This window comes from Lepidochelys kempii, chromosome 7, assembly GCF_965140265.1.
Source record: "Lepidochelys kempii isolate rLepKem1 chromosome 7, rLepKem1.hap2, whole genome shotgun sequence".
NCBI classification, from domain to species: domain Eukaryota; kingdom Metazoa; phylum Chordata; order Testudines; family Cheloniidae; genus Lepidochelys; species Lepidochelys kempii.
This window is the reverse complement of record NC_133262.1, coordinates 108,918,248-108,944,678: the sequence shown is the minus strand read 5'-3', so window position 1 is coordinate 108,944,678 and position 26,431 is coordinate 108,918,248. Positions and strand designations below refer to the sequence as shown.

General features: G+C 39.3%; 1 protein-coding gene across 3 annotated transcripts in view; it reads left to right on the top strand.

Moving 5' to 3' along the window:
* INPP5F (inositol polyphosphate-5-phosphatase F) overlaps positions 1-21,889 on the top strand; it is a 121,418-nt gene extending 99,529 nt beyond the window's left edge. For all 3 annotated transcript variants that reach the window (XM_073354205.1, XM_073354206.1, XM_073354207.1), the window contains 8 exons: positions 3,360-3,488; positions 5,779-5,896; positions 6,807-7,005; positions 8,308-8,379; positions 8,553-8,626; positions 12,289-12,417; positions 13,226-13,313; positions 19,157-21,889. In XM_073354205.1, coding sequence (XP_073210306.1) covers positions 3,360-3,488; positions 5,779-5,896; positions 6,807-7,005; positions 8,308-8,379; positions 8,553-8,626; positions 12,289-12,417; positions 13,226-13,313; positions 19,157-20,306 — 1,959 coding nt within the window. In that variant the 3' untranslated portion in view covers positions 20,307-21,889. The remainder of the gene's footprint in view (positions 1-3,359; positions 3,489-5,778; positions 5,897-6,806; positions 7,006-8,307; positions 8,380-8,552; positions 8,627-12,288; positions 12,418-13,225; positions 13,314-19,156) is intronic.
* The last annotated feature ends 4,542 nt before the right edge of the window (positions 21,890-26,431 follow it).

The window sequence follows — 26,431 nt, the reverse complement described above, 5'->3', positions numbered from 1 at the left end:
ACTTCAGACATCCAGATTTGAAAATGTCCCATCAGTTATTTCTTCTTCCCTTGTTACAACAGTTTAACACCCTGTAGCTAATTAAACAGTATACTGCTGTACAGCCTGCCACACTTTCTCCTTGGATTTGTCACGATTTTCGTTTCTCTTGCTAATATAAAAGTCAGGTTGGTACCCAAGTTAAAGCTTCCCTTCAGATAAAGCTGCCACAGCATTTGTGAGTAATGTCCCAATTGTGGACATTTGCAGAGCAGCAACGTGGTTTATAGTCTAGACATTACGTGATTGCTGCAGTAAAGGAAGATTCTAATATAGGGAAATCAGTTCCTCTTCTGATAAGATGCCTAGCCCCACCTCTGTTGGAAACTGCTTGGAAGTCCCCTAGTGTAATGGTATATGCCGTTACTCACCTTTTGTAACCATTGCTCTTTGCGGTGTGTTGCATATGTCCATTACATAACTCACCCTCCTTCCCCAACATGGGGTCTGGTGTGAAGGAACTGAAGGAAGGACAGGGCATTTCCACGTTTTATACTCCTCTTCAAGCATGAGGAGCTTAAGATTCAGGCATCAGAGGCCTGTGGGTATCACTAGGGAAAACTCTGACACTAGCGCACAAGACATACGCGCACAGAGTGTAATGGACATATGCATGCTTCTCAAAGAACAAGTTACAAGTAAGTGAGTAACTATTCTTTTCTTCAGAATGTCAGAAAATGGCCTCAAACAAAATCCTCACCAGTACCAGAGCTATCTTAATGGGTACTGGGCTGAAAAACAGCTCCTCTCTGAGACCATCTTTAAGCAACTAGCTTGAAATCTTAAAGCTTGCTTCTTTCTTTTTTTTTGCCTTTCTAGTTCCTTACTTTCTCATTAATGCTAGGTCAGTAGCTTCCACATTGCTCAACAAATGCATTTCTTTTCCATGTGGCACCCGCTAATTCCATTGGGTTAGCAGTATTCATAGAATCATAGAATATCAGGGTTGGAAGGGACCTCAGGAGGTCCAGCCCTCCTGAGATAGAGGCGGTTTCCTCTCCTTCCAGCCCTCTGTGGAGATAGAGGCGGTTAGGGACTATTTAGAAAAGCTGGACGTGCACAAGTCCATGGGGCCGGACGAGTTGCATCCGAGAGTGCTGAAGGAATTGGCGGCTGTGATTGCAGAGCCACTGGCCATTATCTTTGAAAACTCGTGGCGAACCGGGGAAGTCCCGGATGACTGGAAAAAGGCTAATGTAGTGCCAATCTTTAAAAAAGGGAAGAAGGAGGATCCTGGGAACTACAGGCCAGTCAGCCTCACCTCAGTCCCTGGAAAAATCATGGAGCAGGTCCTCAAAGAATCAATCCTGAAGCACTTGCATGAGAGGAAAGTGATCAGGAACAGCCAGCATGGATTCACCAAGGGAAGGTCATGCCTGACTAATCTAATCGCCTTTTATGATGAGATTACTGGTTCTGTGGATAAAGGGAAAGCAGTGGATGTATTGTTTCTTGACTTTAGCAAAGCTTTTGACACGGTCTCCCATAGTATTCTTGTCAGCAAGTTAAGGAAGTATGGACTGGATGAATGCACTATAAGGTGGGTAGAAAGCTGGCTAAATTGTCGGGCTCAACGGGTAGTGATCAATGGCTCCATGTCTAGTTGGCAGCCGGTATCAAGTGGAGTGCCCCAAGGGTCGGTCCTGGGGCCGGTTTTATTCAATATCTTCATAAATGATCTGGAGGATGGTGTGGATTGCACTCTCAGCAAATTTGCGGATGATACTAAACTGGGAGGAGTGGTAGATACGCTGGAGGGGAGGGATAGGATACAGAAGGACCTAGACCAATTGGAAGATTGGGCCAAAAGGAATCTGATGAGCTTCAATAAGGATAAGTGCAGGGTCCTGCACTTAGGACGGAAGAACCCAATGCACAGCTACAGACTAGGGACCGAATGGCTAGGCAGCAGTTCTGCAGAAAAGGACCTACGGGTGACAGTGGACGAGAAGCTGGATATGAGTCAGCAGTGTGCCCTTTTTGCCAAGAAGGCCAATGGCATTTTGGGATGTATAAGTAGGGGCATAGCGAGCAGATCGAGGGACGTGATCGTTCCCCTCTATTCGACATTGGTGAGGCCTCATCTGGAGTACTGTGTCCAGTTTTGGGCCCCACACTTCAAGAAGGATGTGGATAAATTGGAGAGAGTCCAGCGAAGGGCAACAAAAATGATTAGGGGACTGGAACACATGAGTTATGAGGAGAGGCTGAGGGAGCTGGGCTTGTTTAGCCTGCAGAAGAGAAGAATGAGGGGGGATTTGATAGCTGCTTTCAACTACCTGAAAGGGGGTTCCAAAGAGGATGGCTCTAGACTGTTCTCAATGGTAGCAGATGACAGAACGAGGAGTAATGGTCTCAAGTTGCAGTGGGGGAGGTTTAGATTGGATATTAGGAAAAACTTTTTCACTAAGAGGGTGGTGAAACACTGGAATGCGTTACCTAGGGAGGTGGTAGAATCTCCTTCCTTAGAGGTTTTTAAGGTCAGGCTTGACAAAGCCCTGGCTGGGATGATTTAACTGGGAATTGGTCCTGCTTTGAGCAGGGGGTTGGACTAGATGACCTTCTGGGGTCCCTTCCAACCCTGATATTCTATGATTCTATGATCTAGTCCAACCCCCTGCTCAAAGCAGGACTGGACCGATCCCCAATTAAATCATCCCAGCCAGGGCTTTGTCAAGTCTGACCTTAAAAACTTCTAAGGAAGGAGATTCTACCACCTCCCTAGGTAACGCATTCCAGTGTTTCACCACCCTCCTAGTGAAAAAGTTTTTTTCCTAATATCCAACCTAAACCTCCCCCACTGCAACTTGAGACCATTACATCATTCCAGTCAGCTGTTCCTTTGGTTCAGTGTAAGACCTCTATATAGAAGTGGTCTTTCTCCTTTGTGCCTTTTGGCTTTCCTCATGGCATGCTCAGAGGAAGAAAAACAAAAACATGACCTTTGGGTGGCTGATAGGGGTAAAAATTAGGAGTTTTCTCTGCTTAGATCACTAAAAAAAAAATCTGGTAGTTTTTTGTGCTCAAAGAAATGTCACCTTTGTAGACACCGAAACTAAAAAAAAAAAAAAAAGAATATTTGATATCTTCAAATATTTAAAGATAAATCCTAAAAATTAAGGATGTTGGTTTGTTTTTACAGTATAACCTAATGATTCTTTTTGTTCTGATTTGTAAAATGCAATAACTAAGAAAATTTAGTAAATGGTGTTATTACTAAAATGATGTGTATCATGTTACCTTTTTCTTTATTGAATTTATATAGTTTAAGAATGAATGTCACTTTGACCTTATCCACTAATAAATGTGTCAAATTCCAGCTGAAAAAGTTGGGTGTGATGCCACCAGAACAGCCTTTGCCAATGAAATGCAACAGAATCTACCAGATAATGTGGGCAAACAATGGAGATTCGATAAGCAGACAGTATGCTGGAACAGCAGCTTTAAAGGTAAAAAAAAAAAAAAAAAAAGAAGGAAAAAGAAAAGACACAAACAAAAACGAAACAAACCCCAAAAAATAACCCCTCTCCAAACCAGCGAAACAAAAACATTTGTATAATGAGTACCTTAAGTTTTGTGATCTGAATTATTATGCAATATGCAGTAGGAGTCATTTAGTTTATTGCTTTTAAAAGATGCACATAAAAATGACACAGTAAAATCAGCTGAAGTTTGATTCCTTCTGTACAATTCGTAGAGACCTGTGGACTCTTGGGGGATTTCTAAAGAATGACATTAGACAATTGGAGAAACACTTCTTGGACCCAAGGAGTGAATGTCTAGTTTTGCCTAAGTTGCCAGCATTCTTCAGTACATGACACTTTTGGTGTTAAATAGCTTGACTCTGTTTTAAAGAGAAGAAAAGTGTAAGAATTGAATTAATATTGAAACTGGAGATCTGTTTTAACAACCTTTTGAGTATTTCAGCAGAATACATACATAGTATTTCAAAATACGTGTTGAAGAATTTGGTAGATAGCAGATGAGTCTGCCTTTTTAGCTATGGTGAGAAAAATCAACCAGCTATCATTAAATAATGGAAAAATAATCCATACAAGTATTTGTTTTTTAATGTTGTAGGTGAACTTTAAATGCTTTTTACCTGCCAAGACTAGAATTGAGGGTTCTGTCCTTCTCATAGCTGTGACCCTTTCCTCTGGTAGAGGCTGCTCCATTTATTTTTACAAGGGATCATTAAGGAGCTAAAACAAATTGCTCTCAATACACCCAAACACCGGGGAAATCTTTCCAGTGCTCCCAGCCCTTGGTGTTGCGGGGCCTTTATGTTGTCAGCAGATTGCACTGTTATTAGACAATCTTTTGTAATTGTACGCTCCTCAGGGTAGGAATGGTTTTTGTCTGCTACAGCACTTCGTAGTCACTTAACAAATTAATAAGGCTGCCTGACTAGAGCCTTCATTGAATAAACTATTTATTTTATTTTTTCTCTCCATCGTATCTTTAATTTGTGCCTGTCAAGCAACTAGATTGAAGCACAAAGATTGGTTTGTTTTCAGTTAGTTTACACAAAGATGCTTGTATTTTGACAGTCAAGTTATTTACCTAGAAACCAACTTGAGCAATCTTCCAGTGGATACATTTTTTAAGGTTCTAAAAATTAAATACTCTTGAAACATATTTTTCTTTAAAGATAACTGACCTGATTTTCAGAGGTGCTGTGCACCAGTAGTTCCTGTTGGCTTCGTGGGTGCCCAGCAGCTCTGAATATCCGGGCAATTTTCTGCTAGGATCCTCTCATGAAGTAAGATCTAGGAGATCTGGCAAAACTCTTTACTCTAAAGAATTTTGACTCCTGATGCTGCAGGCCCTACTGTGCCTACACAAGTCGACTGCTTACTGAGGATCATGATTATGAGGGCAGCTATTTGGATGTAGATGACTGACTTAAAGGGAGCTTATTGTGCCTCCGTGCATGGTGCTTGGCTCATATTAATAATAGAAGCCAAAAGATTCTAAGCCTCCTTTGCAATGCCCCAAAAAAGAATTCAAGAATCATAGGACTGGAAGGGACCTGGAGAGGTCATCTAGTCCACTCCCCTTCACTCATGGCAGGACTAAGTATTATCTAGACCATACCTGACAGGTGTTTGTGTAACCTGCTCTTAAAAATCTCCAGTGATGGAGAGTGATGCATGTCAAACTAGTCTGAAGAATAGTGATGCCTTTATTGATTTTAATTAAAAAAAAAAATCCTACGTGACCTATCCTAATATTAACAGATAGGATAGATATTCAGACTATTGATTTCTTTCTTTAGTCTCTCTTATTGTTGTGCATGTACAATCCATGCAATCTAAGTGTGACCTTGATTCATTTTACTTTGAACTTGTGTCCCTGAGACATTTATTCTATGAATTGATAGAAATGATTTCTTGGTAGGTGTAATTTATGTTAAAACGCTATGGACCTGGTTGTCAACAGCATTTTTTAAGGTTCTCCAGATTCAAAGATTCCTTAAACTATATTTGTAAATCTATTTTTATGTTTCGCAGGTAAAGGAAATACTCTTTCTATTATTCTTAATATAGCTTTATTTTGTATATGCAGAATAGCAACTTAAATTTAATTCCCTGAAATTTCACTCATTGAGTTATGCAGTATGTACACTAACCTCCAAAACGGCTTTTTGAGAACTGAGAGGGTTGTTGTTTAAATGCCACACACTTTGGCTAATTAAGTGTTCAAAGGAGTGTTCAAAGGAGTGTTTCTGTGTAACAGGGTGACTTCACAAGAACTGGCGAAAGGAAACTGGCAGGAGTAATGAAAGATGGAGTCAATTCTGCAAATAGATACTACTTGAATCGCTTCAGGGATGCTTATAGGCAAGCAGTCATAGGTAAGGGGAAAGTATAAATATATTTTCAGCTGAATTATTGCTTATTTGTCTACTTTTGTGAATGTTTGTGGAAAATATCTTGTCTTGTGACTCATGCTTTCAAAAGGGTAAGCAAGTATATGTTACCACAGTCTGTATGTGACTTACACTTTATGCAACATGGCTTAAGTGCATTGTAGTAGATGCCTGTTCACTCAGTAGGATTATATGGCCATAACCTCATTTTGTCTAGGTAACTTAAGATGCACCAACAGTTCGACTTTATCCGTTTATCTTAGTTATACAATATAATTAGAAAAAACTTTCTTCTTGGAAACTGTTTCCAGTAATTATTTGTTTTTTAAGAAATGGTTATAGCTAAATTTTTCTGAGCAAAATAGTCTTGTTAATACTTCATTGTATAATATTAAGACAAGCATATAGTTAGGAGATGTTGAGTGACAGTTCTTCAAATCCACCATACAGAATAACTTTGATTTTTATACATACCAATCTTACGAACAACCAGTTATACAAACCAGTTTTTTCAGTGGGGGGGGGGGATTACATAACTTAAGTGATGTCTGTAAAGAACAAGTCAATATCCCTTCACATTCTGATGCCTTCAGTACATTGGAAATCATTTTGCAGTGGTTTGGAGGACAAGAAGAAAGTGTCATACACTCTGCCTCCTGTAATTTTAAGATATTCAACTTTATGAACTTCTTAAATTTATGAACTCCTCAGTCCCCAATTAGCTTATAAAATAAGGGTTCTACTGTATTGTAGACCCCCAAGTTTCGGAGCATAAAGCTTATTCAAAGCTGTACACTAAGGTGTTGAGAGACTGCTTCTGTATGTATCTCCCTAGTTATTTATCTCACTTATATTTGTCAGTTCCTTATATTTATCTCCTATATTTGCTGTCTAGATTTGATGCAAGGTATCCCTGTGACTGAGGATCTTTATTCCATATTTACAAAAGAGAAAGAACATGAAGCACTGCACAAGGAGACACTGAGAAGCCATCAGGAACTGATCAGCCAGCTATTGCAAAGTTACATGAAACTACTCTTACCAGATGATGAAAAATTCCATGGTGGATGGGCACTTATTGATTGTGACCCAAGGTGTGTAGAACAAGATTACAATTGATTGATTTTCTGTTGGTCATCTGCCAACATGGAGTTTTTCACAATTATTAGATAAAATATGCTGAATTACTTAAATGTATTTATAGCTTTGATAGTTGATACATCCATACTCTAAGCATGTTGCAAATGAAGGCTTTTACAGAAAGTGACTATGTCCTTGGGTAATGTGTCCTACAAATCACTTTAAAATGTGATTTGTTCTGAATGCAGGAGAGGATTAATGTGGTGAAGATTTCTTAAATGTATTCTCTTAAGTACCCTAAAAATGGGTGCGTAATATAACTAGTTCTGGGAAACATCACCTGGCCATGCAGCCATTCTTAGTCTCTTCAACTTTTAAGTGTGGTGGGTACCATAAAGAGACTTCTCAGCCATTTGTGGACATTGAGAGTAGGTATGTTACCCTCATTGCTTTCAAGCTGAGGTATGCTGCATACCTATAACTTGCAGTGTAATGGAGCCATATCTGATTAAGTGAATTTAAGATTTGTGAAAGCCCGGTGTCCTCTTGTTAACCACAGAGCGGGCACACAGGGGCAATAAGAGTGCAGACTTCCATTATGCCAATGTGCCTCAAACTTGTTCAGGTGAGGTGACCTATAAAGATAAAACAGTGGTTGTCTCTCCTGCCAGGTTAACCTTTAGCCTCTGAGACTGTCAGAGAAGAGTCAATTCAGTTATGAAACTTTTTTTTCCCCCCTGTAAATAACGATCCCCTAGGAACTGAGCTGATCTACAAAAGAAATTAACTTTGGACTGTCATAGCTTTGTTTAAAAGAACAATTAAGAAACAGCAGTCTAACATTAATAAATATGTGTACGTGACTTACTGCTGACCTCAAGGTGAAAGCTTCATATCCCTTTACCAATCCTTAGAAATGTCCAACACCTTCAGGTGGGAATGAACATTGCCTCTTCCCCAAGCCCAGTTGCATGATCCTACCCAACCTCATTTGTAGCTTCAGCCAGGCAAATTTGGCTTGGTGTTATTGTTGCGCTTTATTTATATACCTCACAGAAAATTTTGCTCTTCAAAATTATATTTGCATTGTGCTGGTGTATTTTTATTGAAAACTGTAACATGGACAGATATAAACACACAACACATTATGCAGTAATTAAATCTAGACCATTCACAGTTATAATTACTTGAATTCCTTTTTTATTTTGGTATTGTGGTCATGTCTTTTTCTGTCTAAAACATAATGTCTGCAAAATGCCTATCAGTTACAGCTGTATCACTAAACAATTGTGTATATTTGCCTACTTGTTTTGTAGCCTCATCGATGCTACTCACAAAGATGTGGATGTTCTGTTGCTGCTTTCGAACTCTTCCTACTATGTGGCGTAGTAAGTCACTGTTTTTTTCTTCATTCTTCATGTGCTGTATTCTGTTAATAAACATACCCTATTTATATGCAGAATCACTTTACTTTTGACAGCTTTGTGCTACACAATAATTGGTTTTTAGCTGTGAGTAAATAGAGATCTAACTTCGGACATTAACTGTTTTCTCTGTCTAGTTATGATGATGAAGTTGACAAAGTAAATCAGTATCAAAGACTAAGCCTCGAAGCCTTGGAGAAAATAGAAATAGGTAAGATTGAATGACACTGCGCTTCATTACATGCTATCCCTGTTCCTTGAAGGTACTATCTTAAGTAGAGTTCCACAATTGTTGCCAAACCATGCTATGAGTACAAAGGCTATTTCCTCACTGTACAGTAGGTATCTATAGATGGGAGTCACAGTTTCAGGGTAATTGCATCTATATATTCCTCTGCGCGCCACCCACCCCCCCGCCACTCCTTCCTGTGGTCCTCTCCAGAAGTGCCCAGTCAGGTCTCCAGTCATCACTTGTCTCTGGGTAGGGGCCCTTGTCTTGCTCCCTTCTGATTTGGGGGTTTTAAGGCTGTACAACTCCCTGCCTTCACTGTGAAGTCCCTAACAAGCCAGTTTCACATTAATGTCTTGGATAATGGAGTGGAGAGTATGCTTATAAAATTTTTGGATAACACCAAGCTGGATGGGGTTGCAAACACTTTAGAGGACAGGATTAGAATTCAAGATGATCTGGACAAATTTGGAGAATTGATCTGAAATTAACAAGATGAAATTCAATAATGACAAGCGCAAAGTACTTCACTTAGGAAGGAAAAATCAAATGCACAGCTACAAATAGGAATAACTAGCTAGGTGGTAATACTGCTGAAATGGATCTGTGGGTTGTTATAGATCACAAAGTGAATGAATTTGCGGTGTGATGCAGTTGTGAACTACATTCTGGAGATTATTGATAGGAGTGTTGTATGTTGGACACAGGAGGTAATTGTTCCGCTCCATTCAGCATTGGTGAGGCCTCTGCTGGAGTACTGTGTCCAGTTCTGGGCACCACACTTTAGGAAAGGTGTGGACAAGTTGAAAAGAGAGTCCAGAGGAGGGCAACAAAAATGATAAGATGTTTAGAAAACTAGACTTATGAGGAAAGGTTAAAAAAAACTGGACATGTTTAGACTTGAGAAAAGAAAACTGAGAGGGTACTTAATAATTGTCTTCAGATATGTTAAGGGCTGTTATAAAGAAGACTATGACCAATTGTTCTCCATGTCCGTTGAAGATAGAACAAAAAGTAATGGACTTAATCTGCAGCAAGGGAGATCTAGGTTAGATATTAGGGGAAAAAAATTCTAATTATAAGGATAGTTAAGCTCTGGAATAAGCTTCTCCTGGAATAGAATCTCTATCAAAGGAGGATTTTAAGAACAGGTTGGACAAACACGTGTTAGGAATGGTCTTATTACTTCATCTTGCCTTGAGTGCAGGGGCCTGAACTAGATGAACTCTTGAGGTTCCTTCTGGCCCTCCATTTTTATGATTCTGTAATCCCTGTTCCACAGTGTTACATAAACCATTAGTACGTTTAACACATAATGGTCACCACCGATAATGCATGCAGTTGCAATATCTGTCAGATGGTTTTAAAAACTTCCATGTAGTTAGGACTCTAGCAGAAGTTTGCCGTCTCGCTGGTGGTGTATAACCAGACTGAGCATGCATTAAGTAGTTTTTCTCTTCCCTTTGCCCACCTTGGATTCTGTCAGGTTACTTGCAGTACTATTTGAAAAGGAAAATGGCAATGTCTCCAGTGCTGGTCAGGGTTTCAGATCATAACCTCTATGTCCCATACCCAGTATTCTCTGAGAACACATTTCAGATTCCTCTGAGTTTACAATAATGGTCAATTCCAGGGTATACCTCTCTCCATTTCCAGTTAGGTCACATAATAATGCATAGTAGTAAGGGAATCATTTTTGAGTACATGGTTTTTAAAGAAACTTTTAAACAAATTTAAGTATTGGCTTAATTTTGTCAAGTTATTACAGCAATTAGATGTCTGAACCAAATCAAAAACAAAATATGTTCTCAAAAAGAAAAGGAGTACTTGTGGCACTTTAGAGACTAACCAATTTATTTGAGCATGAGCTTTCGTGAGCTACAGCTCACTTCATCGCATCCGATGAAGTGAGCTGTAGCTCACGAAAGCTCATGCTCAAATAAATTGGTTAGTCTCTAAGGTGCCACAAGTACTCCTTTTCTTTTTGCGAATACAGACTAACATGGCTGTTACTCTGAAAATATGTTCTGTGGTCAGTTGCATCACATTCTGAAAAGTTTCAAAGGTGTCATGGCCTGTTTTGAGAGGACTGCTTGATTAGATGCCTTTCTGCAGAGTTTTCAGGTTCACGTTTGTGCTCTTGTATTCTTTCTTTCATAAGGCCTGTGGTAAATAGCAGAGATACAATGGTTGCTTTTCAAAAAGTCTCTTCTGTTTTTGAAAGATTTCAACAATTCAATGAAGTGAGCTGTAGCTCACGAAAGCGTATGCTCTAATAAATTTGTTAGTCTCTAAGGTGCCACAAGTACGCCTTTTCTTTTAACAGTTCAAGAGAGATTCCTTCTACTTAATTGGGGAATATTGTTAAAATAATTTAGTTTTCTTTCAAAATGGTAGAAACTCTTTAAATGCATTTTTTGTAATTAGTAGGGACTGCTCACAATTGGACATCTTTCAAAACTGTGCTCCATAGAGAAGAAAATCTATTTTTTGAACTCTAAACATAATATAATCAATTCATCTTTTCATTGTTGGCTGAAAATGTAATCCCTGTCTCTAGTTAAGAGTTAGCCAGATTATAACGCCAAGTAAACAGTGATATGAGAATTAAGTTGGCTGCTAAAGGAAGTAATGTCTAAAGGAGGGAATCCAGAGTTTCTAGTTATGGATGCCACTAGCCTAAGTGTTACCTGTATTTCCACCGTAGTTGCTGAGGCTCTCAAGTATTGAAAAGGAAGGTCTTTTTATATTGTAGTTCCCCTGGAGAGAATGAAATCCCATTGTGTAGTAGGATAGATTCAGTCACCTTTGTTTAATTAAGTCCTCTGTTGTGCCTTTCTGCTTATTGTCATTTTATCACTTCATCTTCAATGTGGAGGCAGATACACGATGTGAAGGAGATATATGAATGTTCTTTTGTACCAGTGACCTGGCCAGCAATCTCATTCTTCATGGGGATGTTAATTTCTGTTGATTCTGAGTTTCCATTCTTTATATGAGCATATACTGTAATTTCTGTGAGCTTTCACAGGCTCATATAATATGCACATCTCAAAGAACTTTTTCCAGAGCCTGTTGTAAAATGTGGATCTGCAGAGTGCGATGGTTTGGGTTGAGACTCAGTATTTGCAAGGTTTAATTAGAACTCTGGATAAAATGGCTTTGTTTTAGCCACATCTTTTCAAAGGCAGGGTTTATTGTTGATGAACCACAATGCAATACGTTAAAATATCTTACATTCTTACTGGAACCAGAGACTTGTATTCTTAAAATGCTTGTTTTTGCTGAGTGACTTGGGATAGGGTTAAGTTTCTTTCTCTTCCTTTCATTCTCGCTAGTATTTGTCCTAGAGATAGAGCAGCTAATGGATAGTAAGAAGAGAATTTGGTTCTAGGTGAAGATATTATCTGGAATAATTTTTCTGGTAGAATGATGAAAAAGCAGCAGGTTTTCTATAGAGATTTGCACAGATGTTTTAGAAGTTGTTTGTTGTAGAACCAAATTCTCCTCTTTATATCCCAGAGATAGAGTAGCTAATGGATATTTATTATATATGCTGACAATTTTGCAATATTTGTTCCACTATTTCATGAAAGAACACTCCTCACCCTCCCAAAAATGTGTATGTCTGGCTTATTTCTCAGGTCCTGAACCCACCCTTTTTGGAAAGCCCAAGTTCTCTTGTATGAGGTTGCATTATAAATACAACGAAACAAGTGGCTATTTTCATACTCTCAGAGCTGTGGTGCGCAACCCTGAAGAAGATGGAAAAGGTAACAAATATACATTTTGCAATAACACATGATCATGTTCAATATACTAAAGCTTATCTTTTATATAACCCTTTTAACCTATCGATCTCAGACCACTTTACAAAGGAGGGTAAGTTTAATTATATTCCCATTTTACAGGTGGAAAGAGAATGTGTCTTACAGTGGCTCACTGTTTGGATACTAAATTGTGATGCCACCTAACTTACTAAAAAACGACAGGGTAAATTCAGATTTGGTTAGCTTAAAACAGCAATCTTCCTTCTAGGGTCTGGACAATGGCTGTCCGAGTTTGTTCTGCTATTCATGTTTAGGGTAGGATGAATGTTAAACAAAGTCACTGATGCTGATGAGTATGGATTAAGTCAGTGTAATCCATGACTAAAGTCCTTGGTATTTTGTTTAACTTGGTTAACAGAACACTTATCAGCAGAAAAATCTTACTTCCTACCCGTACCTCCAAATTTGATGTCAAAGAGAATTAAAATAAACATCATTCTGTCAGTATAATCCATATACTGTCTCCCCTTCCTTCTCTCTCCCCAAATTGAGTAGTTACAGTAAAAATTCCTTTCTGAATGTTTTTCTAACCCATCAGTACCAGGACATGGGAAGGAAAGAGAATAGTCTACTCCCACTTTGAGCTTTACATCAGGAAATCACAACTTTTGGGGTATAAGTTTAAAAAAATAGAGAGATTTAACACGTTTAATTAATTGACAAACAGCCTCTAAAATTAGATTTGCTAAAACATGGGATTTTAAAAAGTTTATATTTAAGGGAATCTGACAGTCTGCTAACTGGATTTCAGACACCCTTCAGTGTATTGCAGAGATGCTGCGAATCACGAAGCAAGCTATGGGATTAGATGTGCCCATTATTGAGAAAAAGCTGGAGAGGTGAGTGGTGTGCTTCTTTTTTTTTTTTTAATTGCCCTGAATCTTCAAGCCACAATTTAAATAACTCTTTTTAGAGACACCAAGTTATTTCTGCATGGGATTCTCACAGCAACTGTGTCCCCATTTTAGCTACTGTGCTAAGAATGACCTGATTTCTGTACTGCTTTCAGCACCTACGCTCTGTAAACATTTATTGAAGGATAGAATTTAAAATAGTTTCTCCCGGTCTGTGTTAGTGTATGGGACTGATCAAAGCCCATCAAAGTCAATGGAAAGATTTCCAGTGATTCCAGTGGACTAAGGATCTGGGCCTTCTATGTACACATGCATATAGCACTGTCACTTTAAAAGTGAGACCATCTTGGGAGCCATGAATCCTTGCTACACAAGGTCTTCCAAGATGGCAACTGCTTTTCTTTTAAGGACACTATTTGAATATAAGACAGTGTGTTGATTTCAGGTGTCCTTTGTTATCTTATGTTTAAACACGCGTGTATTGTGTTCGTAGAGGCTGTCTTTAAAATGAAAGCCCCTCTTGAAGCTGGTGCCATGCTGTTTGTTCCTTTAACACCTAAAAATAAGTAGTATTTTGCCATGTGTATTATAACATAATTAGACCTCTCCCTTATTTTAATGCTCTCTTGTCGGTAGTAGAGTAGGAAAACTGCGTCGAATAAGGCAGGCATGGTTCTGTTCCTCTCCTAATATTCAGTGGTTCTGAAACGTGTTCAGTATTCTATATGCTACAAAACAGAAGATAATATTAAAGGTAACCTTTATGGAACCACTCAGTATGGGTTGAGGAAGAGTCCTACCACACCTCAACAGACTGATGGGACATCTCTCATTGATGGCGAGGGACTGGACTTCACAAACTACAAAAGCTTGAAGGTACCTTAAAGTGACATGCTGAAATACTCTAAGGCATATGAGGGGCATTGAATGCTATATTCCGGTCTATTTTTAAAAATATGTGGCACATTACCATTAGACACCATTTTGTATCTGACAATTTAAGTTGAAATCTTGAAGAGCAATAAATGTTGTGGGAAGAAAACATTGTCACACTGTGTTCTGCATGAAACTCCTGGGAGAAAGTTATAATCTGTTGAAACCTTCCAGAAGCTACTCTGCGGGAATGAGGAGAAAGGTGTATGTGTGAATCTAGACTGTCAGAATATGTATGTTGCTATATTGATTGAAAAACTGCTGTAAAATTGAGCTGAATTTAGAAGAAGTTTAATCTGATAAACAAGAAACAATTTATGCTTACTCCAATAGAATTTATTAAAAATTCTATTGTGAGAGCTAGAATGGACTCTTAAAATCAACTTTAGGGTCCGGTAGTACATACACAAAAATCATTCACCTTGAAGAAGTACTAAACTATCATTTAAGTGCTCTGTCAGTTTGATTTTTTTTTTTCCTGTTGTCTGACATGTCTAGAAGATTCATGTATCTAATCTCACCACCCCAAGACATGTTAAGGGCAAGTACACAGAGGTTATAATTCACTGTCTCCTATCTGTGAAAGAACTGTCAAAAATAATTAAATGATAGGACTCTAGTTTCATCATACAAAAAAGGTCTTAGATAAATTTACTGTATATTGGCATAATACTCAAGAATGGATATGGATATTGTATTAAAACAGCCAAACTAAACAAGATAAACAGCTTTGTTTTAGAATTGATTGTTGGATAGGATGAATTTTAAATTTATTTCTAGGAAAGTCCATGCCTCTGAAGGCCTAGCAAAATAAACTTAAAACATAACTCATTAGAAAAGCAACAAACTATATACCCACTGAACAATGGGAAAGTGGCTCTACATTATCTCTGAAATATGGCTAATTGCTCCAGGCTGTTGATTCTGCATTGCTTGATACCCACAACAAACATAGTTGTGGTAAATGGTATTAGAAGAATATGCAGATACATAATGAAGTCAGTATACACTCAAGCTTAGTGAAGGCAGTGATGCGACATCAAGTGTAGTTAAATTAGTGATTTTTATTTGGAAAAAGTTGATTTTACGGAATACCTAGAACCGTTTAGAAGATAAATGCAAGTGACGTAACTTTGGTTTTAACTTGATGGAAGATATTTTAATAGCACAAATCAGAAAATTCAAGACTATTTTCACAGGAACTGTAACTGTTTCTTTTGCGCCTATGTAATACTTTCATTACATAACCTTGTCTTTATCTCTGTCCTGCAACATTTGTCAGAGTTTCAGTTGCTATCAAACCCATAAGCTTTGAATGTCGTGTGTGTGTGTGTGTGTGTGTTTAAAGTTTTAGTTGTAGTGGAACAAAAACAGTCCTTGTAAATCATAGTTATTATGAAAAGACAAAGGATCGTCTGAAATATTAAAAGCAAACAGTAATTGAAATTGAGGGGGCACAAAAGCCCATAGAGAGATTATTGAGGTTCCCTTGGATCAACAAGAAAAGACAACTAGAAGGTAGAGATTTTGCAAGGGAACAATATCTTGCCTCTGGGAGAAAATGAATAGAGCCCTCAAGAAGTGCCTGTGCGGTGTGTATTTCAGAGCAGTTGATAATTGATGGAATAATTTAGTTTCCATAGTAGATATTTTGAAGTTTTCTTGATTACTTTTAGGATTTTTAATACAGATCTTCCTGTTTTCAAAAGTTCATCTTCATTTATTGCTTTCTTGTCCTCTGGTGATGCAGCCTTGGTATTCTACATCAGCATTGATTGCTGTAGAAATGACTACAAACTGTCCCAAAGAGGGGTGAGATTTCAGGTTGGGAATTGCCACAGGTGAAGACAAATTCCATTTTTCAAATAAATTGTAAACCACTTTAAACGTATGAACTGAAGATTTTATTAAGGGTACCCCACATTTATATGCTGCAAAATGGATGGCATCATAAATTGGGAAGGGGAATGTTGTGAATAAATTTAAAAAATGTTTTGAACTCTTGAGTATTTAAAAATCATTATTATGCTCTGGAAAAATACAATGAGGTGTCAGCTGCTCACAGATGATATTTCACTAGAGTTTCTTCACAAAGGTTAGAGACTGAATATGGGATGAAAATACCCACTATGTAAGAGGCAGTGTTTTCTGAGGTCAGAATTCAGGTTCGTTGCAGACAAGGCCTGCATTTAATAGACTTCAGATAATCTTATTTCAGGATATTTTCACTTGGCGTTGATGAGATACAGAAGTCTAAATGGCCAATACTTTTGGTGTTTGTATAGAATTGATCTCTAAACCAGATGTGTCAATATCTCTCACCAATCTGTTTTTTCTTTAATAGTTTGTAAGTCTTGTATTGCCATCTTTATTCGTAAGGTAAATAGTTGAAGGATACTTGTAAATGGAAGTTTTTTCTTGAGGTGTCATAACCCATATAATGAAATACTTATCTTCTGTACTATTGTGTTTTACTCTTTTCTCAACTGAAAAATTTCCATGTAGCTGTAAATATTTACTGATCTTTAAGAACTAGATTTTTCTCATCAAGAACAGTATAATGGAAACCAGAAGCTTATTGAGATGATTCTCATATCTGAAATGTCAATACTTAGTATAATTTTGGAAGGGATATAAACCCTCATGCTTCAGGTGTAAGTCAGTCTTGTGCTTAAGGAGTGAAGAAGACACTTGCCTATGGACAGGTTATTCTGTAATTATCTACTTCAGAGTAGAAGGAAGATGGATGGGTTGTGCTTTTCAGTTACCTTATTTCAGAGGTTCTGAGCACACACCACTTGCATTGACCTCTAGGGTGGTGGGTACTTTTTTTTTTTTTTTTTTTTTAATGTTAGGGGGTTGCAACTTGCTGAGGGTGTGGCAGAGAAATTCTCTCCTTAAGGCTACAAGGAGTTAATAACAAAGAGGAAACCTATGTAGACATTTATTTATATACCACTAGTACAGGAAGAGAAGGCTTCCTAGCTCAATTCAGTGTTTATAAGCTGCAGAATACTGTAATCATAGGAGATTTTAATTATCAGATATCAGTGGGGTTTCAAAGAAATCCAAACAGGCAACAACAGCAAACTTCCAAAGTTATGTAGAAAATAACTATGATCCAAAGACTAGAGAAGGCGACATAGGGAGAAACTGATGGGATTTGGATGAATAACGGAGAAGCCGAAACAAGTGACTACAAGCTACTTTCCACTCAGGCAGGAATGGGTACCCAGAACGCAGGAATGGGTACCCAGAACGCAGGAATGGGTACCCAGAACGCAGGAATGGGTACCCAGAACGCAGGAATGGGTACCCAGAACGCAGGAGTGTATGCATATTGTATTTCATGAAAGCAGATCACGGTGATTTAGAGACCCATATCCACCAGAGTACAAGAAGGTGAAGAATTCTAAAGGATTTGCAAATTAAGGCACAGCAGACACTAGTACTTCGGAAACAGAAGAATGAAAGAAAAAGCTTAAATGGTCCTAAGTAAAAGGTGATGGTAGATGGTAACATATTGAGCAAGGGAGGGAGCATGTCTGCTGGGGTACCACAGAGATCAGTAGTAAGACTGGTTGTATTTAACATTTTTCCTTAAAATCTAGAAGAATAGTAAGTAGTCTATAATGAACCTTGCTGATGAGGATAAATTGGAGGGAAGTGCAAGTACTAACAAGGACAGAGAAATAAGAAAAGGACGTAGAAAGTATGAACATGAATAGAAAATAAGAGATTTTCCTGGAAAAAATGCAAGCGAAGTCATTTGGGTGGTTGGAAAGATTGAAACCATCTGTAACATGCTCAATAGAAAGTAATGCTGAAGGAGAACAAGGCGTGATAATGGACAATTAATTAGATTGGAGTTTTCAATGTGAAATTGGCTCAAAAAAGAGGCCACCCTTTTTCAGGAAAGTAATAATCCTGTTCTGTAGCACTGGTTAAGCTGCATTTGGAATGTTTCATTCAGTTCCAGGAATCTCAAAGATATTGGCACATTAGACTGGAAGTTCAGAAAAGAATAAAAAGTAATCAAGGACAGAAGAGATTAACATAAACTCAAAAATAAATATGAATAGTTTGGCTAAGCAGGGGCAAACTGTCTGCACATATTTGAAAGGCATTAACACTAAGGAAAAAAATTATTTAGTGATAAATATGGGTGTAAAGAGGATAGAGTAAAACTAAGAAAAGAAAATTTTAGGCTATATTTAGGGAAAAAAACCTGACAGTTGAAGAATCAAGGGTCTCTCATCAAGTGGGACTTTTCCATATATCCTATAAAACAATCCTACATTGCCAGGGAGAGAAATCACCCAGTTCACCTATTATTACTATCTGTTGTTTTCTCCTGTATGTCCCCTCCTGGTAATATTGTTGTTTATGTGTACTGTTTCATAAAGCAGCAAACTTTATGAATATTGTTCTGTTTCTTACATTTAGAGTGTCATAGATGTGATGTCATTTGTCATGAACAGAAGTCTAGGTACTGATTTCAATCTGTGGTCATAAACTTGCCCGTAATAACTATTTTATTGAAATAATCTTGGGTAAATTTAGTCTCTTCAGTAAATGTTTGCCATTTCATACAACAGTTTTTCCCTTTTTTTCCTTGATTAATCCCAGTTATTTAAAGATCAGCAGGAAAAACAATGACTTTCAAATCTTAAGGTTTTTTGGTTTGGTCAGGTTAATACTAAAAGAACAGTTCATCATAATATCTCATTGGCCATTCTCTTGGAATGGTTCTAAAATAAATTTCATTTGCTTGTATCTACATCTATTAAAATATTAAAACAATATTAACTGGGATATTGTGAAACTTGTGATTTAGAAGTGTAACTGCTTGATTAACTGAACAAGAGAAGACATTATTTTCTTTAATTTTTCAGGAAGAGCAGTAAACCTCATGAGGACATCATTGGCATTAGATCCCAGAATCGAGGATCCCTGGCTCAAGGCAAGAATTTCTTAATGAGCAAGTTTTCATCTCTTAATCAGAAAGTCAAACAAACCAAATCCAATGTTAACATTGGCAATCTTCGCAAGTTAGGGAATTTTACCAAGCCTGAAATGAAAGTCAATTTTTTAAAACCCAACTTGAAAGTTAATCTTTGGAAATCAGACAGTAGCCTTGAAACTTTGGAAAATCCAATGGCAGATACAAAAGTCTGTGCTGAATCAGATATTGAAATATCAGATAATGACTCTTTTCATTCCGATGACTTCCTTACAAATTCTAAATCTGATGAGGACCATGAGTTAACTGGCTCTTTAGAGAATGTGGGACAGATAGACTACGTTTTGCCCAGCTGTGGTATCATTGCTTCAGCTCCTCGACTGGGTAGTCGGTCCCAGTCTATAAATAGCACTGACATCAACATTAGCATTCACATTCCTTCAGAGATCCATGTCACCCAGGCTAACAGGCCTGAGTGTGAAGACAGACCTATGCAGGGAAGTCCTTTTGCTGACAATGTGGCGATGGAGTTCATTAAACCCATTGATGCATACTGCCACAGATTTGTACAAGACGCTCAACACAAGATGACAGATGCTTCAATGGCAGAGACTGCTCCTCAACAATCCTGCCAAAGAGTAGATCAAACCAGCAACAGTGCTTCTCAGAAAACAGAAACCTGGTCAGAAACAAACAGAGACATCCCTTCAAGACCATCTAAACTGGATGTATCATTTTCTGAGTCAGGTTCTCAGTTCTTAGCTGTTGAGGAGATTTACTCCAATAGATCTCATAAGAGCCCAGGATCTGCACCCAGTATTCTTGAAGTTGAGACAGGACTTCACATGACTCCTTCTCCAGCAGACAGTAATGGCAGCAGAGCAGTCTCCCCCTTTGCTAAGATCCGCAGTTCTATGGTCCAAGTTGCTAATATTACACAAGCTGGATTGACCCAAGGGATAAACTTTGCAGTGGCAAAGGTGCAGAAGAGCCCAGCAGAACCTGAGGCTGCAAATGATATCCAACAAAATGAACTGATAGAAATGTTTACACAGTGCCAGACCCGAATAATTCAGATTTAGTTGCTAACTTAAAGTACTCTTGTTGTGGCTTGTACATATTCTTAAAAATTCATACTGGAAGATCTATGTAACGTGAATTGCCACTGAACATTGGGATAAAATACCAATAATGTTTACAGGAAGTGTTTTTGATGCAAGTTGATTTTGGTTCTGAATAGGTTTTAGAATTCCCTCAAGCAGCCGAGATGATAGAAAGACATACCATACTGAACAGGTAGCCTATACACTGGTATTTAGTAAACACGCTGTTCATTTTAAATCAGTTGCACAGTTATCTTTGAGACAAATTTTGTAGGTCTTCTGATTTGTGTAGAATATTTATAGTAAAAGGGGCTGGTACTGCACTTCTTTTGTTACCTTACTACTCTTGCACTGCACCAGCAACATATTTTACTGGCAAATTACATTTATTCTATTTATATTTGAACTAGTTTTTTTTTTTTACTTAATCTTTTTTGTGTGGTTTCCATTGAAGTTCTAGACACGTTCTTCAAGAAATGGTGTCTTTGCAATGGAAACTGATACATTTTCCTATACATATCATTACATTAACTGGAAGTTTAGACTCTTCCCTACCACAACTCTTGTCTGTCCTACCTCAATTAAAGGATAAGACAGGTTGCAAAAATCTATAATATCTAATTGCCTGAATTGCAACTTCTTAAAGTTTGTGGGGTTTTTTTTGTAAAACCAGTGGGAACTAATGTTCTTTTAATTATCTTGCTGGTGTTAAAGCTGTCCTGTTCCCCATTCTGTTCTACTAAACACACTGCTCTATAATTTCTCTGTCCCCTATAATAAGGTAAAACAAACAGGGTACTCTACATCCAGAAATAATTGCTTAGTGTATCAGGATACATCCTGATGTTCTGTTCATTTGATTAGAAATTTTAACTGTCCTCTAGCCAAAAGCAGCAAGTGATTAAGCCAGCAAACCATAGAAGGAAAGTGTACTCATTCATGAGGTTAGTTTGGTGATTTTTAAACTCCGATTATAGTAACACGTATCAAAACAGTTCATTTAGTTTAAACCAACTCAATCTTTGTGATATTCGCATGGATGAGGCTAAACTTGTACTTGTGCAGGGAACTGGGTACCAATAAATGTGTGTGTAAGGAATTATATCTTTAGATTCTTGATTTTTCCCAGAATTGGTGTTCCAACACTGTTCTGTTGTAGGATGTCATCTATAGAAACTATAGCATAAAGCAGGATCTTGCTATACAGTGGTTCATAACTATAACCACCACTATTATAGAGCCAGTGCCTCTGTGTTTTAGTACATGTACTGTAGATAGATCACACGTGGTGTTCTAAGCAATTAACAAGTGTCATGATGGTAGTAAGGTGTCTTAGAACCTCTCTAATGTAACCAAAGTAATTATCAACTAAACCTGATTGTCTGTCTGGACTTTGATAAACAATTTCAGTTTTGTTATTTATTTGTTTTATTACAGTAATGCGGTTTGTTTTGTGGAGTGTCTATATACATTTGTGACTATATTTAAAAATAAAATACATTGTATTTTAAGGTGAGGGATGAACATGAGAAATATTTTAATTAAAAAAAATAAATAAGGAACCCAAAGAGGCTTTCTGGTTCTTCATATTTGAAGGGATATTGGACTTCAGTTCAAGTTTCAAACCAAAGGAGCCAATTCAGACCAGGGTCAGGGAAGGCAGTGTTTTATGCCTCCTTTTCATCTCCTTTTCCTGAGCTATATTGTCCACTCCTTGGCTCCCAGGTTTCAGTCCTATAAGTGCTTTCACTAAGATGTCTAAAAAACCCTAATTCCTCCACCAAGGGGAGTGTTGGATTCTCCATCTCCTTGAAAATATGCTTGAGCCAAACAAGTTACTAGGCTCAACACAGGAGTAACTGGATGCTGTTCTCTAGCCTATGTTATACAGGTCAGACCATGAATCATCACTTACTCTGCCTGTCAAGGTTCTAAATTTTCCTGCAACATTTGAAAAAATCACTAACACTTAAGGCAATGAAAGGAGTGCAGGATGCCGTGCTATTGCCTTGGTACAAAGTGAAGGGGGGAACGAATTTACAAATATAGTGACACACCCTATAACAACTACGTGTGTTTAATGTATGTAGAAAGAGACAAAGCATTGCCACCCATGGTAGACAGAATAAGCTTGGGAAATTTGGAGGGATCAGTAAGCTTCTGATGCTTATGTGTATAAAGAATGCATACAGAGCAGAAGCATATTTAGAGTCTGGGAGGGTGGGGGAAGGAGTGAGACATTGAAGATCTGTTCATCAGGGTTTTCCCCTTTTAGAAGACTTGTATATTATTCACAACTTAACTTTTCAAAGTGCTTTGTGCAAACAGTAATAAATGCTTACATCATGCAACTTAAAAGAATGTTAGTCAGCTACACAGTAGGAATCCTCTAGTGACCCTGGCAAGCCACTTTAAAGCTCAGGGAGTTTCAGAAGAAGAGCTTTGAACGAACAGCATTACTTGGAAGATAGGGTCTAGATGTTGTACAAACTTATCCTCAGAGCACTGCCAGCTGCACTTCATTTCAGACTTGCATCATGTTCAGTGGTCTAAAGCTGGGTCATCTCTGAGCAGAGAACTCAAGAAGAGTTTGTTTGATTACATGCTATGTGTATATATTGTGAAATGCTTGAGCTGATCATAACGAAACTGATTGTATTAAGACTTTTTGTGAAGACTTGAGTTAGTCTTGTGTATGGATCAGCCCAATAGAATAAGAATAACCTCTTTGTGCTTTCAGGAAAACAGCTGAAGGCTCCCTGTCTAGCTAATGTCCCTCCTCCCCCTTGACTCAACAAGGTTTGTTCAGAAATTTTGCTATCTAAAATGGCTTTAGTTAGACTGGAAAAAGCATCATCAGAACAACTTATTTCTTGGCTAGCTTAGAAGGAATGTGTTTTTCTCTCAGAAGTATAATTGGCACTGCAGTATAACGTTGTTAAGCAGAGCTAAAACCTAAAAAGGGTAAGTGCAGCTGCAGACCATCTTATTTCAAGAACTGTGTGTCCAGATTAATTGAGCAAATAGTATTTCTACAGTAGCAAATTGAAACTGAAAATACAGCCAGCAAAGACTGTGACATAAAGCAGTCATAAAGAAAACGCTGGGGAGAAGTATTTCCCTTAAGAGCAAAAAGGGCCTTTTGTTAAACTTGCTGCACGAGATGTACATGGTTTCAGAAACATGGAGAGTAAATGTGCTAAGTAGCATTTCTCCTTCTCAAGAGGTGGCTTGAGTAAATTCCACATGGTTACAGTTACTTCTCTTGAAAAGCTCCTGCTTACTGAGGGTCTATTGCTACGTATCGCTGTAGATATACAGAAAGAGAGCTTAGCCTCCGTCTTACACTTGCTACGTATTAGAGCTATGTAGATTGTTGTCATTCTTGAATAGTTGCAAGCTGTCGAAGTAATGTCTGTTCAGTACTTACCTTTACTGTGCAACCTGAACTTTAATTGAATGTAGGTTACACCATTGCTGTGCAAGCTCCGTGGATTAGCTTGAATTAAAAGGGCTGCAGTTGAAACTCTTGTTTGTCCTAAGGATAACCAGCTCTGCTTAGATTGGATGTGCTTTGCTTGCATGCCTTCAGCAGCTGAACCACAGCATAATCTTTTGTAAGGAAAGATGTCCGTCGCTGAACGTTCAATTTAAATTAGATCAACAACAAAGGTAATGGGGGTGGGGAGGCTGGAGTCAAACTATCTGGAAAACATGCAATTAGTGAAAGTTTGAGTTCAGGGTAATGCAGATAGAAAACATAAAATGGGCAGTATTTGCATTCTGTGTTTATACTACAGCCCCCTCTTTCCTACCCCCTTATGGGAGGTAGCAATGAAGTCAGGTAATCTGTCTTGAGAAGTGTAGTTCTTCTTCGAGTGGTCGTTCACATCGATTCCAATTAGCTATGCGCATGCTGTGTGCATGGTTGTTGGAAACCTTTCCCTTAGCTCTAGTTGGGTCTGCTAGGGAGCCCCCTGGAGTGGAGCCTTCATGGCGCTCAATATGACCTTGCTGAACTGCCCCTTCATTTCCTTCTGACCGTCTGTGGCAGCATTGGAACTGCATTCACTTGCTTGCAAGTGCTCCCTTAGCTTAGGGTCTAGTTGTTTGTAGTTTTAGTTTGTTAGTAGTAGTGATTGGGGACCAGGATTGATTGTATCCTGTTACCCCACCTTGGGCTGCAGGGCACGCTGCAAGCCCAGGGGTTTAAGTATTGTAGTGTTTGCCGGAAGCCTATGCTCAATAGTGACCCCCAACGATTCATCCCTTAGTTGACGTGCCTTAGTTGAAGCGCATCAGTTGGAGTGCTGAAAGATTTGGTTCTGGACTTGAAAGCCTTGCAAGAAGGAGCGGGATTTCTGTTTAAAACAACTATTGATGGAAGCCGCACTCCATCCCATGGCACCGACTGCCCAGCCGTGGACCTGAGTTTGTTGGTGCAGAGTACCCCGGCATCGGTCCACGCCTCTATGCTGAGGAAGGACTCCTGCGGGAGAGACCCTGGGCACCGTACATACAGCACCGGTCTCGACTGAGGGACAGCCAGCACTGATCCTCAACTCTGTCGTTGTGACACCGATCCCCAACCTCTTCTTCATGGCACCGACTGCTGTCGTGCCCTCGGGTTCCTCTGCCTCCAAGGCCAAATCGTTTTATTCAAGGTGCAGGAGGCCTAGGTATGGGAAGCACTAGAGAGACCTCCAAATGGCCCGGCAACCATAGTGACCACCCCCACACAATGCCCTTCTGGACCCCAGGGTACCCCTTCAAGGGCTTCCAGGTCAGTGGTCTCAGGACATCACCCCTCCCACTCACCAAAGGACAGACCTGCCCCTTGGGTGATGGGTGCAACCCTTGCCCAACTGCAGAGCAGTCACGGGAGGTGGCTCCAGTGCCACCTGTAGGCCCAGGACGCTCTTGACTGGGCTGGAACGATGGGGGAGCCGAGCACAATCCAGGCACCAGGGCACCTTGAGGGTCATGAGGACCCTGTGTCCCTGATTTCCTCCCCATCGTTCTCGCCTGACAACATGGTGGCAGGAGCGTCAGCCTCAGGGCTCACCAGGACCTATTCCGTTGTATTGCCCATAATATGGTAACTGAATTGGAGGACCTAATGGTGGACAGTTTTGCTCTGGAGGGTCCTTCCAGAATGGCACTACCAATAATTAAAATGATCCAGAACAACAACAGGACCCAGTGGCAGACTCCAGCCTCCATTCTACCCCCTGCCACGGGGGGGGGGGGGAGAGAGAAAGTACTTTATCCCCACCAAAGAATTAGTTTTTATTCTCTCATACCCCTGCTCCCTAGTGGTCTCAGCCGTGAATGAAAAAGAGCACTAGCGCCAAGAACCGCTGGCTCCCAAGGTAAGGAGGACAAATGTATGGACTTATTTGCCAGGAAACGGTATGCTGCTGGGGGCCAACAGCTGAGGATAGCCAACCAGTGGGCATAATTAACTCTTGGGATACTATGTCTAAATCCAAAGAGAGTCCCCGTGGAGTCAAGAGTGGAGTTCTCAGCTCTGGTTGAGGAGGGGAAGGCAGGGGCCAGGACATCCCTTCAGGCCTCCCTTGACATGGCTGACTCAGCAGCACAAACCATTTCCTCGGGGTGGTTATGAAGAGAACCTCCTGGCTCCAGGTCTTCCCCCAGAGGTCCAACAGACCCCTCCAGGACCTTCCCTTTGAGGGTGCAGGGCTGTTTTCAGACCTGACAGACTAGAGACTCCATAGCCTCAAAGATTCAAGGACAACACTGGAGTCTCTGGGGATGCATACACCTGCTACCCAGAGAAAACCTTTCAAGCTTCAACCTTAGCAGCAGCAGGGGCACTATCAACCACTATCAATCCTACCCAAGGCAGGACCCAGGCCATAAGGGCAGGAAAATAGGCATAGGCTGTCTAACCAGTCTTCAAGCCAGGGCCCAACTAAGCCACAGTCAGGCTCTAAACAAGGGTTTTGAGGGGATGCCCAAGGACAGTGTGCCAGACTCCATACCCCTACCTTCCCCATTTTCCAAACCGCCTATCCCACTTGTACTGTGTGTGGTCCCTTATATCAGCCCCATGGGTCCTTCACATGGTAAAGGTGGGA